We start from the raw sequence: 16,081 nt of genomic DNA on the forward strand, positions 1-16,081 counted from the left end.
TGTGGGGGGCTTCAGTACTACTACTACTACTACTTAGCATTTCTATAGCGCTGCCAGGGTTTCGCAGCGCTGTACAAGTTTAAACATGGGGAAGGACAGTCCCTGCTCAAGAGAGCTTACAATCTAAAGGTAAAAACTATGTAGTCAGTGTAGGTATCAGGAATGGGAAGGTGGTTAGGCACCAAAAAGCAAGGGAGAAGAGATGGGCCTTGAGTAAGGACTTGAAAATGGGCAGGGAGGGCGCATGGCGTATGGGCTCGGGAAGTCTGTTCCAGGCATAAGGTGATGCGAGGCAGAGGGGGCGGAGTCTGGAGTTAGCGGTGGTGGAGAAGGGTACAGAAAGGAGTGATTTGTCCTGAGAGCGGAGGTTACGGGTGGGAACTTACGGGGAGAGGAGGGTAGAGAGGTATTGGGGGGGCTGCAGATTGAGTGCACTTGAAGGTCAATAGGAGAAGCTTGAACTGTATACGGTAGCGGATCGGGAACCAGTGAAGCGACTTGAGGAGAGGGGTGATATGAGAGTATCGGTTCACGCGGTAGATAAGACGTGCGGCGGAATTTTGGACAGATTGAAGGGGGGATAGGTGGTTAAGCGGGAGGCCAGCGAGGAGAAGGTTGCAATAGTCAAGACGAGAGGTAACGAGCGAGTGGACGAGGTATTCAGTAGTGGAATAGAGGAGGGTACGGGGCAGGATGGAGGTACAGTAGCAGTGCTGGGCAGGTCAAGTCTTTGGTCCTGGCAGAGAGGTTTTCAGTTTTGTTTTCATGAGTAAGACAAATAGTTACCCGAGTCTGTATTCCTCGTCCTCCTCCTCCTCGCTAACCCCTATTTCAAGCTTGCAGGAGTCCTGGGAGGAATCCGGTTACCAGGAACTACCACAGATAAACTGTAATGGGCTGTGCCAGGTTCAGTATTTGTTTAGTATGGACGGGGGCCCTGATTATTAAATTTTAACCAGGGCCGAAGAGAAATGCAGTTACAGGGTAATTTAGCTGAAAATTGCTCAGCAGGTAAAACTATCCATTGCTGATGCAGTAAAGGGGAACTGATATTAGGAAAAGACAACGGGGTCTGTGCCCATTTCTACAGCCTCCCCCCCGCACTTTTTTTTATTGGTATATAAACAATTTACAAGTCGTAACACTTGATCAAGAAATTCAGAAAAAGAAAATAAAAGCTTTACATCAGTAATATAAAGGCAAAAGAAAATACATGGTACGATCACCTAAACTTCCGGAAATCACTAAAAACCAACCTGTTTAAAAAGGCATACCCTACCGATCCTACTTAAGCACCTAATCTCTGCAACACAACCAAACTAAAGCACGTAATGGACATAACAAAACTCTTCCATTCTCTGCAACACAACCAAACTGAAGCACGCAATGGACATAACAAAACTCTTCCATTCTCTGCAACACAACCAGACTGAAGCACGCAATGGACATAACAAAACTCTTCCATTCTCTGCAACACAACCAGACTGAAGCACGCAATGGACATAACAAAACTCTTCCATTCTCTGCAACACAACCAGACTGAAGCACGCAATGGACATAACACAACTCTTCCGTTCTCCGATTCCCTAAGGTGGCTGTGCCACATGAACTTGATCTTACCACAACATCACCCTGTATTTGTTCACACCGGAGCCTGCAAAGGCCTCTCCGGTACTATGTAAGCCACATTGAGCCTACAAATAGGTGGGATACAAATGTAACAAATAAATCTTCTTTTAGACCACAATTAAGGGGGGTAAGTAACATACAGCTCAGGAGAAAAGCTACACAGCTCACAAATAAATGCTATAGCACTCTATTCCCCCCACCCCTTTTTACTTATTCTCAACCAAGGGTAATACAGTGTGAATGTTTTTCAAATCTATAAAAGCACGTTACTGTTCCGGAAGAAAAGACATATTTTATGCCAACATATTTAACGACATCAAAAATATCAATTCCAAAATAATCTACTACTACTACTTAACATTTCTAAAGCGCTACTAGGGTTACGCAGCGCTGTACAGTTTAACAAAGAAGGACAGTCCCTGCTCGAAGGAGCTTACAATCTAAAGGGCGAAATGTCAAGTTGGGGCAGTCCTAGATATCCTGAATGGAGGTATAATGGTTATGTGCCGAAGGCGACATTGAAGAGGTGGGCTTTTGAGTAAGGATTTGAAGATGGGCAGCGAGGGGGCTTGGCGTATGGGCTCAGGGAGTTTATTCCACGCATAGGGTGAGGCAAGGCAGAAAGGACGGAGTCTGGAGTTAGCGGTGGTGAAGGGTACTGAGAGGAGAGATTTGTCCTGTGAGCGGAGGTTACGGGTAGGACCGTTAGGGGAGATGAGGGTAGAGAGGTAATGAGGGGCTGCAGATCGAGTGCATTTTTGTAGGTAAGTAGGAGAAGCTGATCAGAAGCCAGTGAAGTGACTTGAGGAGAGGGGTGATATGGGCATATCGGTCCTGACGGAAGATAAGACGTGCAGCAGAGTTCTGAACGGACTGAAGGGGGGATAGATGGCTAAGTGGGAGGCCAGTGAGGAGTAGGTTGCAGTAGTCAAGGCGAGAGGTAATGAGAGAGTGGATGAGAGTTCGGGTGGTGTGTTCAGAGAGGAAAGGGCGAATTTTGCTGATGTTAAAGAGGAAGACGCGACAGGTCTTGGCTATCTGCTGGATATGTGCAGAGACGGAGAGGGAGGAGTCGAAGATGACTCCGAGGTTGCGGGCAGATGAGACGGGGAGGATGAGGGTGTTATCACCAGAGATAGAGGAGGGAGAGGAGAAGTGGGTTTGGGTGGAAAGACAATAAGCTCGGTCTCTGGTAAAGATCAAAATACTGACTATCAAAGAACCAGAGTATAATCAGGAGGAGTCAAAGTAGATAAAAGATTAATCAGACCACAAGTATTTAACAAATAGTTTTACAAAAATGTTTTTGATAGATGATGGAGAGTTCTTAGAGTATAAACTCACCCAAGCGAGACTACAACGAAGTGATTTATATCTCTAAGGGTGGACAAGCTTCTCAATCATGGAACTTCTCCACAATTTGTATTTATGTGTGAACAAAATACACACCCATGCTCTCTTCACAATATAATTAATAAACTAATTTGATATTTAAAAATGTCTGAATCAATCTTATCCTTTGCTCCGTCCAACCTCATACACGTGAGAATTTTTTTTTATATATATCGAGGTGTAATTCCCTTCTTACTTTCTTAATCTCAATAAGGTATCTATATGCTGTAGTAATGTCTTTAAGATACTCTATATTGTATTTTATAAAACAATATAATTGGGCACTTAGCGTAATATAATTAGGTGATCCACTGCCGGATGAAGTTTAATCCATATACGCGATATTAGGTCCGGTCGAGTGGGATATCACCGATGCTTTATCCTTTCAGGAGTGGATCTAATATTTTTAGTCCCAGTTTAAAAGCGCTCCTACGCCTTTAGTAAATCATAGCGAGTCCAACTCTGCAGGGTTTCGTATACACTTCCTCAGGAACTCAGATATGATATAACCAAAATAAAGTCAGGAAAAGATGCCCCTATTTAGTTGGTGTGCTGCTCCAATCAAGCTGAGGAATATAAATGTTCCCAGGCAGGAAATGTCATCTCTACGCCACCAAAATAGCGCTAATTGGATAAACATCACAATATTGGTAAATTAATGATTGGGGGATTTAAATCACTGTATTCCATTCAATGGTATCTCTTCTACATCTTCATTGGTGAAAACCGAAGCAAAGAATTCATTTAATCTCTCTGCTACAGCTCTGTGTCTCCTGAGTGCCCCTGTTACCCCTTTCTTTGCCTTGCTTTCCTTATCAATGCTTTGCATTTGACTTGACATTCCTTATGCTGTTTCCGATTATTTTCAGTTGGAGCCTTCTTCCATTTTCTGAAGGATTTTCTTTTAGCTCTAATAGCTTCCTTCACCTCACTTTTTAGCCATGTCGGCTGTCGTTTGGCCTTCCTCCTTTTTTAATACATGGAATATATCTGGTCAGGGCTTCCAGGATGGTATTTTTGAACAGCATCTGTGATGCAAATTTTTGACCTTAATTCGCCTCATTTTGTCATAGCATTTAACTTTCAAAAAGGAAAATAACATGTTGGATTTCCTGTGTTTACTTACTCTAGAGGTTATATCAAATGTTATCAAGCAGCCCCAGTACCATTACCTCCTGCACCACTAAGGACTAGGTCTAGAATTTTTCCTCCTCCTTGTTGGCTCCTGTACCAGCTGCTCCATAAAGCAGTCCTTGATTTTATCAAGGGATTTTCCCTTCCTAGCATGCCCTGATGTTACATTTACCCAGTCAATACTGGGGTAATTGAAATCGCCCGTTATCGTGTTCCCCAGTTTGTTAGCCTCCGTAATTTCCAATAACCTTTCTACATCTGTCTGTTCATCCTGGCCAGGTGGATGGTAGTACACACCTATCACTATCCTTTTCCCCTTTACACTTGGAATTTCAATCCATAGGGATTCCAAGGCTGTTTCACGAGTTCACCACAGGAAGGATGGTGCATGCGTGAAACAGCCTCCTGGTGAAGATGAAGACGGTATCTTTGAACAAGTGCATAGGATGTCTGCGGGAGAGGAAAGGATAGTAGATGACATGGGTGGTCAGACTGGATTATCTGCCTCATAGGAGCCAACTTTTCAAAATTATTGGGGGTGCTAAGCCCAATGGAAATGACCCCTCCCTGGACACGTACAAGGAATTTTCTCAATATTGGGGGTGCTCAAGCACCCTCAGCACCCACAGAGTTGGCTCCAATGATCTGCCTTCACTTTCTATATTTCTATGATGACATTGGCTCTGTCCTACATTCCTTGATTTCATAAGGGTGAATGTTTGTGGTTTATTTCAAGAAATCTGTATATTGTACCTAATTTTGCTGTGTTGCATGAGGTTCCATTTTAAACTCGTGCTCTGTTGATTGTGTAATAGCCAAGTGCCTTTACGCCTGGGCTCTTCTACTCCCTGCAGTGGCTTATCCTGAGATCCTGGCAGGTTCCTCATTGGTAGACTCATAATGTGGGGTTGCTCTGTTCCCCCTCCCTCTTATTTCTCATGACCTAGTACAGTGCATAGCTGGGTGTTTGCGTGCTTCTCTTTCTCCATCCTCACCTTTTAAAGGGCTGGAGGAGGAGGGAGGGCTGGAAGATGGATGTACTCTTTTTCCAGGGTAGCTGGAAGGCTAAAGCCCTTGGGCAGTTCATGGCTCAGTAATGAGACACAGGCAGTATGGGGCTGGGTTAGGAGGCAGAGCCTCATTAAAGAGACAGAACGCTCCCCAAGCACTGGCAAAATTGTTAGTTTTAAATGTTTTGATTTATGGGCTGCGAGGTGAGAGATCGAGGTGCCATTTCTACTGCTAGCCAGGTGGGATTTGGGGGGGTGGGGAAGAGGACTGGTTTTGATTTAAACCCTGCAGTGTTTCCTGAACCTGCTCTCCCTTCAGCTCGATATGTCTGTCTCTTGCTGTGTGTGCCACTTTCTCTCTGCCTGTCTGCAGGTAGCCTTCTCTCATCTCTTTAATAATGTCCAGCTGTTTGCTGGGTGGCAGTCATACTTCCTTTCATCACATTCAAGCTGAGCTCTCTGTGGGCTGTGACACCTTATCTTGGACCAGGCTTGTTCAAGTTCAGTCCTTGAGGGCCCCAAACAAGACAGATTTCCAGGATTTCCTTAAGGAACACCCATGAGAGAAATTTGTGTACAACGGAGGGAGTGGTCATGCAAATCCCCCTCACTCATATTCATTAGGGATGTTGTGAGAATTTGGCCTGTTCTGTGGCCCCCAAGGACTGAACTTGGACAAGCCTGCATTGGACCAACAGAAGAATTGTCAGATATCTTCAGGTCCTTGAGCTCTTAAGATTGCAGAGGGCATCTCCTGGGCTTTTCTTGCACTAGCTCAGCAAAACAGAGCAAAGATTCCTGATGCAGAAGGACCTTTCGTCTGTGGATCTACTACTACTATTTATCATTTCTATAGCGCTACAAGGCATACACAGCGCTGTACACCATACACAAAAAGACAGTCCCTGCTCAAAGAGCTTACAATCTAGATAGTTCATATGAAAGTTCATATGAAAGAAACTACACAAATACCTGACTGACTCCAAAACATAGGAGAAGGGGTGAAATAATTATCAAAAGAAAATGAGAGAGGGGTAGATGTTTGAAAGAACTACCAGCAAGGCAATGACATCAAAACTGTGATGGCATCAAAATATGCTCAGGACAGAGAGAGACTGCAATATTGAGGGTGGCTGTCGGGTGGGAGAACTTCTATCATTATGGAACCCATTTGAGGGGCAGAGACATAGGCCATGTGCTGGGGTCTTTCTGCTGTAGTTGTCACCTGAAGGTCTCCATTGCTGCTCTAAGCAGTCGGGCCAAGAAGCAGTCAAAATAGGGGAGGGCTGGAAAGGATCCAGTAAACAGCCATGGGGAAGAGGGACAGAGAGAAAGATCCAGGAATGGACCGTGGGTGGGCTAGGGTTGGAGGCTCTTTCAGAAGCTCAGGGATTGGAACAGTGGTTCTCAAACCTGACCTGAGGGAGCACTAGTCAGTCTGATTTTCAAGTTACTTGAGTGAATATATATTAGAGAGAGATGCATGAAACATGGTTACATATATTTCTCCCACTGCATGCACATTTATTGGCGATATCCTTGGTTGAGTACTAGCCAGTTGCAGTTTCAGGATGAGTTTGAGAAGCACTATACTTACTACTACTACTATAAATCACTTCTATAGCACTACCAGTCGTACGCAGCGCTTTACAATTGAGGATAGGGTAGAAAGGAATGATCTATTAATACAGATGAGGGAGAGGACTTAAGTTGGTGGGGGGGGGGGGGAGTGACAGCAATGGAAGAGAATACAAGGTGTCGGGGCTCAATAATTAAGAGACTAGGGAGACCAGGAAGAAAAGAACTTAAGGGGCCATAGGGGAGGCTGAAGATGTGCCGGAGGCACATGGTATTGTGTCCCCTCCAAGTTTCTGTTCTGAGCCTCAGGATATCTTAACACTGGCACTGGAAGAGACATGGGAATGTGGATTAAGAACGGGAATTTTTATGCACATTTACCCCAAATGGTAGTGAACTGGATGATGTAGGCAGAGTTGGGTTGATGTCATCTTAGAACTGATAATATGTATTCTTACTTCTATATAAAGGTATCGCAACCTGCAGGGAAGCCCAATCTGTCTGTCCCTCTCATCTCCAGAGCTCTCCTCCCTGTCCCACGCAAGGAGTGGAAGTCTGTCCCTCTTACTCTTGCTTTCAGGCACTGTTGCCTGGGCAGTGACAAGGTGGGGATTTAGCTATTTGGTCAGTGCTTTAGTGCCTCCCTTGGTTACGTCTTGGTGTCATCTCTCTCACGCCTGCCTTTTTCTTCCCACTCAGGTTTCTGCGGGATGATTATTCTGTCCAAGTGGATATCAACGATTATCTGGACATCTACTGCCCACACTATGAGAGTAACATCCCATCGGAGCACACAGAGTCCTTCACCCTCTATATGGTGGACCGGGAGGGCTACGAGGGTTGCTATGAGACTCCTGGAGCCTTCAAACGCTGGGAGTGTAACAAGCCCTATGCCCCCTTTGGCCCAATTCGGTTCTCCGAGAAGATCCAGCGTTTTACTCCCTTCTCGCTGGGCTTTGAGTTCCGACCAGGGGAGGATTACTACTACATCTGTAAGTATCCTGTCTTTTCGGGGGAAGACTTGGGGTGGGAAGCTGGATGTGTTGGCCAGCTCGCTCTCTTGGAAATAAATTAGGTAATGTGTGACAGATCAGGATACCTCATCAGGTTTTAGCAGCTCCCAAAGCTTGTGCCTCTCTTTAGACCCTTATAAAGAATAAGCAGTTCCCAAGTACTTGGTCAGAAAATGAGCTGTTTTCAATGTCTTTTTTTTGCTTTATTATTTACATTTTCCCATTTGTGTCGTCCAATTTTTCCCTACCCAGAATCTTCCTCTTTTTAAGATACGAGAGTGGGATGTGGACTCTGGCTAGAGAACAAGTCGAAGGGTTGCTTTTCTTGTGGGGAGCCCTGCAGGGTCTTCTGTACCCTGAGGCTGTATCCCTGGAGGTTTTCATACACAGTACATACCTTTTGGTTGGTTTCACTCTTAGTATTTGAATTTTAGAGTTATAACTTGTCTTTTCCGAATCCAAGCTAATAAATAGAAATAAAACAGAAAAAAAAAAGATAACTTTCTTATTGGACTAACTTAATACGTTGTTTGATTAGCTTTCAAAAGCAACCCTTTGAAAGGTATCCTCTCATTTTCTTTTCTATGTTGTGTGTTTATTTCTATTTATTACCTTCAAAAGTGAACTAACACAGCTACCAGACTACTTCACTCACGATGAATCCAAGCTCAAAGTGAATTACGTATTCAGGTGCCTGAGTTGTTTCTCTGCTCAAATTTCTGTCCATTGCTTCTGTTACAGTTTAGTGAGGTGACTTGCCTGTGATCACAAAGGGTGTTGGTGAGAGAAACAGGGATTTGAACCCTGGCTACCCTGTTTCATAACCTGCGAGCAGGGGTTCTCAACCCAGTCCTCGGGCCACTCCCAGCCAGTTGAGGTTCCAGGATCTCCGCAATAAATCCGTATGGACTGTCTCGTGTGTATTTATTGTCCGGATCTTGAAAACCCGACTGGCTGGGTGTGTCCTGAGTTGAGAACCACTGTTCTAAACTAATCAAACAATTCACTTTTTTACTTAACATATTGCAAATCATTACAGCTAAGCAGTTCACCATTGTAAAATGAATAAAATCACAGCCTCTGTGCCATTGGAGCCCTCGTTGTGGTCCAGTGGGGGGTTCCGAGTGACAGGTTGATGGTCTGAGATTGGGGGGTCTGACCCCAGATGTAGGGCTGAGAGCAGCTGAGAAGTTTAAGGCCTGGTTCATCTTGGTGGAGGTCTGGTCTCGCTCTTCTGCTGAGGTTCTGCTAGGGGGAGGTGTGATGAAGGTCATTCATACTCTGGTTGGACACTCGGATAGCTCTCGTGCACCCCACGCTGCTGGATTTTTAAAATTATTCTCACACACACAAGGAGTGACTCGGGCTGCACATACTGCAGCGGGACATGTTTATCCACTCCTACCCTAGCTGAGATATTTAACCATCTCTCTGACCTCACGTGCAACTTTCTTCAAATCAATCACCTTACTTTCTAATTCTTCGTACTTTCTTACTCATCTATATGTTACAACTTTGCCTTACCCCTCACTACCAATTATAATGTTCTAGTACGTATTGTGTTGTCATTGCAAGTAGTATACCATGCCATACTGTGTATTGTTCGAATATTTTTACTGCTCTAATTGCCTCCTGCTCATGTTTGATCTATTACAACTTATCATTTCTATAGCGCTACTAGACGTACGCAGCGCTGTACACTTGAACACAAAGAGACAGTCCCTGCTCGACAGAGCTTACAATCTAATTAATTCTTACTGTACACCGCCTTGAGTGAACTCCTTCAAAAAGGCGGTAATTAAATCCTCATAATAAAATAAATATTATATTTTTTCTTTCTTTCACCCAGTGCTACCTCCAAATTTACCGATGGCAGAGAGATTTGAATCAGTGCTTCTGATGGGGATTTTGCCCTGTTCCTTTTCGTAGTGCTGTAATAAACCATAGTCTGTAGATGTACGAATTTCATCTCCCACTTCCCCAGCCTAAGTGAGAATATTCTGTGCAGAGACCTGTCAAACTGACATGCAAGGATTTGGGGGAGGGGAGGTGTAGGGCAGAGGATAGCTTTGGGTCACTGGAATTAGGAATGTGAGGCAGAGTTGCAGAGCCCTTAATGAGCTGTGAAGGAAAAGGCCTGTCGGTGTGTAATCCTGGGTCAGCATGGAGGAGGAAGAGGAGGGTGGCAGGCCTCTGTGACCCTATCATGGGAAGGCCGCTGATGAAGGCGGCCTCTGCATTACTGGTGGTCCACTTCTAGGATAAGGGTGTGTGTGTGGGGGATGCATTAAATATTTACCTAAAACTGCGTTTCTTTCATTGGAGCTCATTACCTTGCAGTATTTAATTAAGGAGTGAATTTTAACCCTTTCCTCAGGGATTGAAGCTGTTTTTTACTTTAAGCAAGGATTTTTCTTTGTCTTCTGGTTATCAATAGAAATCAAACAAAATAAAACATGGAAAAGAAAATAAGATGATACCTTTTTTTATTGGACATAACTTCATACATTTCTTGATTAGCTTTCGAAGGTTGCCCTTCTTCCTCAGATCGGAAATAAGCAAATGTGCTAGCTGACAGTGTATATAAGTGAAAACATTCAAGCATTACTATGACAGTAAAATAGATACCATTGGAGATTCTACATGGAATGTTGCTACTATTGGAGATTCTACATGGAATGTTGCTATTCCACTAGCAACATTCCATGTAGAAGGCTGCGTAGGCTTCTGTTTCTGTGAGTCTGACGTCCTGCACGTACGTGCAGGACGTCAGACTCACAGAAGCAGAAGTCTGCGCGGCCACATTGGTGATCTACAAGGGCCGACTTCTACATGGAATGTTGCTAGTGGAATAGCAACATTCCATGTAGAATCTATAGAAATCAAACAAAATAAAACATGGAAAAGAAAATAAGATGATACCTTTTTTATTGGACATAACTTCATACATTTCTTGATTAGCTTTCGAAGGTTGCCCTTCTTCCTCAGATCGGAAATAAGCAAATGTGCTAGCTGACAGTGTATATAAGTGAAAACATTCAAGCATTACTATGACAGTAAAATAGATACCATTGGAGATTCTACATGGAATGTTGCTACTATTGGAGATTCTACATGGAATGTTGCTAGAGGAATAGCAACATTCCATGTAGAATCTATAGAAATCAAACCAAATAAAACATGGAAAAGAAAATAAGACGATACCTTTTTTATTGGACATAACTTAATACATTTCTTGATTAGCTTTCGAAGGTTGCCCTTCTTCGTCAGATCGGAAATAAGCAAATGTGCTAGCTGACAGTGTATATAAGTGAAAACATTCAAGCATTACTATGACAGTAAAATAGATACCATTGGAGATTCTACATGGAATGTTGCTACTATTGGAGATTCTACATGGAATGTTGCTATTCCACTAGCAACATTCCATGTAGAAGGCTGCGCAGGCTTCTGTTTCTGTGAGTCTGACGTCCTGCACGTACGTGCAGGACGTCAGACTCACAGAAGCAGAAGCCTGCGCGGCCACATTGGTGATCTACAAGGGCCGACTTCTACATGGAATGTTGCTAGTGGAATAGCAACATTCCATGTAGAATCTATAGAAATCAAACAAAATAAAACATGGAAAAGAAAATAAGATGATACCTTTTTTATTGGACATAACTTAATACATTTCTTGATTAGCTTTCGAAGGTTGCCCTTCTTCGTCAGATCGGAAATAAGCAAATGTGCTAGCTGACAGTGTATATAAGTGAAAACATTCAAGCATTACTATGACAGTCTGACAGGGTGGGAGGATGGGGGTGGGTAGGAGGTATGCATGGGGACAACAAAGCATATCATTGATATTCTAACAGGATGGGTGAGGATAGGTGAGGGGAGGGTAATCTTAACATTGTCTTTTCAGCCCCTATAAAAAAAAATAGAGGTGTTGGGTGGGGGGAGGAGGGGAGCACAGAGTCAGTGAAGACTCATCTAGGCGTTTGTAGAACTAGGTGGGATATACTGTATTTTCACAAATATAGCCCACAGGGAGTACACATGTTTTTAATGTCCCAGAAGCGCCTGGTGTGGGTTAAACAACGGTGCAGGGTAATGCGAAACAATTGTTATATTCTTCCTTCTTTTTCGCAGGATATACAGGTTAGAGCTGTGTGCGGTGTATATACGCAAAAGTCATTTTTCTGTCATTGGCTTGTAGCGTCCACTGTTCCCATCAATCTGTTCCCATATGGCTTATTACGGGAACATTGGACACTAAAGGGTTGGAGACATTATTTAGGGGTGATAATAGTCTGGACTGTTATTATGTGGGGCTGGGGCAGGCGAGAGGACCTGTACCTATGGGGCAGAGTTCAAGGATATGCCCTGTGCCATTTTGCTGTGTATGGGCTTCTTCACTATGAACCATTTCCCTCATCCCAAGACCTTCAGAACTTCCCTAATATTTAAAATCTTAGTCAAGCTTCAGAGAACCATTGAACTTTGTTCATTACATGATAGTCTAGGGCCTGCACCTTTTAAGTGTTTTCTGGAGACTTCTCTCTCTGGCAAAGATGCGTAGATTTGGAACTGGTCATTTAATCCTAAAATGCGCCATGTTGCGTAACGTTTGTAAATTTAGTGGGGGACATCTGAAGTATTTTAAGGCTGTACAATCTAGACTGCTTAATATGACGAGGAAGATGAGAAAGCATAAGGGGCTCCAGGCATCATGTGATGTCTCCTACCCCCCCCCCCCCCTCCCATTCCTCTACCACATATAATGCATTTCCCAGCTGGAGATGGAGAACGATGTCCAGGGGTGCTCAGGTTTTCCTGAGGTTTGCAGTTTGCCGACTGGTCCCCTGGAGAGTCCAGGTGTTTCCTGCTTGGATAATCCAAGCAAACGGGCCTGATTTTCCTAGCATGCTGCCCTAATCCCAGGATGGATGCCTTTAGGAAGCTTTCAGTGGGCCTTACAAAAGCTAATCGTAAATCACATTTAAATGGCCTTCTCTGAGAGGCTCAGGCGCAACTGGCTAAGGTGCAGGACGCAGGCAGCCCAGTCCCCCTTGGTGGTCCCTTGGCTTCCTCTAGGTGTTTGTGGGGCTCCTCCATGTTCCCTCCTTTTGCTCTCACCAGGCTTAAAGAAACATCTTGGAGCTGACAGCTGAAAAATCTTTTTCTACCTAAATGGGGACCTCCTCAGAGTTGTGCTGTTGGCTGTGCAAGCCTGGCTGTTTCCTTAGAATTACAGAAGAAAAGGCAGAATGGTATTTCTTGTAGAATGAATTTAGAAACAGAGAAAAAGGAAGGCAGATACAGGCAATGTGGCCCACTCATGTCTTCTACTGTCCCTTCCTCTCCCCTACAGATATTATGTACTTGTCCCAAGCTATCTTGAATTCAGATATAGTTTTCTTCGCCACCACTTCCACTACGAGGCCATTCAGTGACTTCTCCACCGTTTCCATGAAGACGTATTTGCTCAGGTTACTTCTGAGTCCGTCCCCTCATTCCAGAGCTTCCTTTCAATTGAAAGAGACTGGTCTCGTGCATTTATGCCACATAGATATTTAAATGTCTCTATCATATCTCCCCTCTCTTGCCCTTTTTTCAAAGTATACATATTGAGATCTTTAAGTCTGTCTCCATATGTTTTATGATGAAGACCACTGATCATTTTAGTAGCTGTCCTCTGGACTGACTCCGTCCTGATTATATCTTTTTGAAGGTGCATCTCCAGAATTGTACACAATATTCTAAACGAGGTCTCACCAGAGTCTTATACAACTCTTCTAATGCAGATAACAAAATACCCTTTGCTATAAGGAAGTCAAGTGTTTCAGACATTCCCTTGATCGTAACCTGCAGATCTAGTCAGAAGACCTCAGAAGGAACTTTTTATCAGATTTGCACAATCCACTTTCTGCTCGTACAGCTGTTGAACCTTTTGTTAGCTGTGTTGGAGTAATGACTCACAAGCACACTCGGCTGAGTGCCAGTCATTTTCAAAAATGTAGTTTTACTAAAAGCAAAGTGGATTAAATTGTAGAGCAATAAAGTTGTTGGGATAAAAACGTTAAAAATAGTTGTGTTCATTATCAATGCAGTATTTCTACTTTTTACTCAACAAATTATATTAGGCAATAACTTTTTTTTTTTTTTTTACTTTCGCTTAAGTAAATTTTAAATGTGTTCTTAACTACTTTTTACTTTTACTTAAGTATTAAATATGCATTTGTTTTTACTTAAGTACTTGATTCCCTGTTCGTTTCACGCTCTGCTAGTTTCCCCAAGTGCCCTTAATGAAACATGATCTCATAGTATAAGACTCTAAATCCTTTTCTGTACAGAGTTTAATTACTGGATAGATTTGGCATAACACATGACATATGTGAGGGAGGGTAACGCCCTTTTCCTCATCATGAACTCCTTTTACCTAGACACTTTTAATTGCCTCCCTCTCGACCACTTTAGAGCCCATACCAAGGGCACTCGGTTTATTTATAAATCTTCCATAGGGAACCGTATCGAAGCTTCGAGACATCCAAGTGCACCATTTCTAGTGATCTGGCCGGCTCCAACTTTCTGGTGACACAGTCGGAGATTGATTCGTCTGATAAGACCTGCTTCTAGCAAAACCATTCTGCTTTGAATTCTGTAATCACTGGATTCCAGACGCCGCGTTCTCATTTAAAGTGACGGCGTTGCACGATTGAGCTGGAACGGATTTAGGTTTCAAAGCAGCATATTGGCGAGCTGCTAGGTTTGAGTGTTTTCATTGCTTACTTGTTATTGGAATGAGATGCGCCAATATGTGTTATAGAAAGCATTTCTTCTACCCCTGTTCTAGCCAGACCACCGAAACGTGGGCTATGTCAGGTGTCCCATTCAATAAATATTGCTTCCTCACAGGAGCACTGAAAGCGGCAAACGCACCCTGTATGACGCCCCCAAGTCCTCCCATCATGCTCCTGCCCTGTCCGCCTTCGTTACATCAGCAATAGAAGCCAATGGATGGGGCACGATCGTGGCGTCTTGGAAATCCATTGTGTACCACCCACACACAGCCAGCTACAACCCTGCTTCCTCATTCAGGTGGTTCCCTACATTTTTCATACTGTTTCACGATAGTTCTATTATTAGGCTTGAATTTACTGTTTTCAAGTTTACCTCATTTATTGTGTTTTTGTTTATTCTTGGTTATTTTACTATTGTGATGCTGTTAACGAAATTGTAAGTGCCTTGGGTGAATCTCTTCATAAAGGTGGCCAATAAATCCCCCAAAATAAATAATGGTCTCCATCCCAGCTGGGGCCAAGTACGTTTGCTTTGCTGATTTTTCATCTGCGTTGCTGTTTTCCCTCTGTTTGGTTTTTCTAGACTTATACACAGACACCTTGTCTAGGAAATAATAATTTAGATCTTAAATTATACGTCTGTAGAAAGCCAGTGAAGCTGTTGCAGTTCCCTAATACTCACCTCCCAGCAAGCTCACAGCAGTATTTTGAAGTAACTGCAGCCACCTCGGCATAGGTTGTGGCAGCTCAGAGTACCCAGAAGTACAGTAATCAAATGATATAGAACTGAGGCCTCGATTTATTGCAGCCAGGTCTGATTTGAAGAGGTCTGATTGCAAATGACGTGACAAAGAAAAGCCCTGCATGAAACACATACTCCAGGTTCTCTAATTTTACAGTTTCGCAGTATTTTTTTAGACCAGACAATTCATTTTTATTTCTACACATAGTAACATAGTAGATGACGGCAGAAAAAGACCTGCACGGTCCATCCAATCTGCCCAATAAGATAACTCATAGGTGCTACTTTTTGTGTATACCCTACTTTGATTTGTACCTGTCCTCTTCAGGGCACAGACTGTATAAGTCTGCCCAGCACTATCCCCGCCTCCCAACCACCAGCCTCACCTCCCACCACCGGCTCTGGCACAGACTGTATAAGTCTGCCCAGCACTATCCCTGCCCTCCCACCACCAGCTCTGGCACAGACCGTATAAGTCTGCCCAGCACTATCCCTGCCCTCCCAACCACCAGTCCCGCTTCCCACCACCGGCTCTGGCACAGACCGTATAAGTCTGCCCAGCACTATCCCCGCCTCCCAACCACCGCCCCGCCTCCCGATCTTGACTAAGCTCCTGAGGATCCATTCCTTCTGCACAGGATTCCTTTATGCTTATCCCACGCATGTTTGAATTCCGTTACCATTTTCATTTCCACCACCTCCCGCGGGAGAGCATTCCAAGCATCCACTACACTGACTTATGTTGGGCAAAATATTCGGTGAGTTCGCAGATCTGCTGGTCATGAACCAAAGAACTGG

At 43.8% G+C, this 16,081-nt stretch overlaps 1 protein-coding gene across 3 annotated transcripts in view; it reads left to right on the top strand.

Annotated features, from left to right (window-relative positions):
* The window catches only part of EFNA4 (ephrin A4), a 51,008-nt gene that overhangs the window by 16,735 nt on the left and 18,192 nt on the right, over positions 1-16,081 (top strand). For all 3 annotated transcript variants that reach the window (XR_003940028.1, XM_030187937.1, XM_030187938.1), the window contains exon 2: positions 7,443-7,735. Coding sequence is in view for 2 of the 3 variants with exons in the window: in XM_030187937.1 (XP_030043797.1) it covers positions 7,443-7,735 (293 nt within the window). In the remaining variant the exon portion in view is untranslated. The remainder of the gene's footprint in view (positions 1-7,442; positions 7,736-16,081) is intronic.

The sequence above is a fragment of the Microcaecilia unicolor genome, chromosome 14 (assembly GCF_901765095.1).
Source record: "Microcaecilia unicolor chromosome 14, aMicUni1.1, whole genome shotgun sequence".
NCBI classification, from domain to species: domain Eukaryota; kingdom Metazoa; phylum Chordata; class Amphibia; order Gymnophiona; family Siphonopidae; genus Microcaecilia; species Microcaecilia unicolor.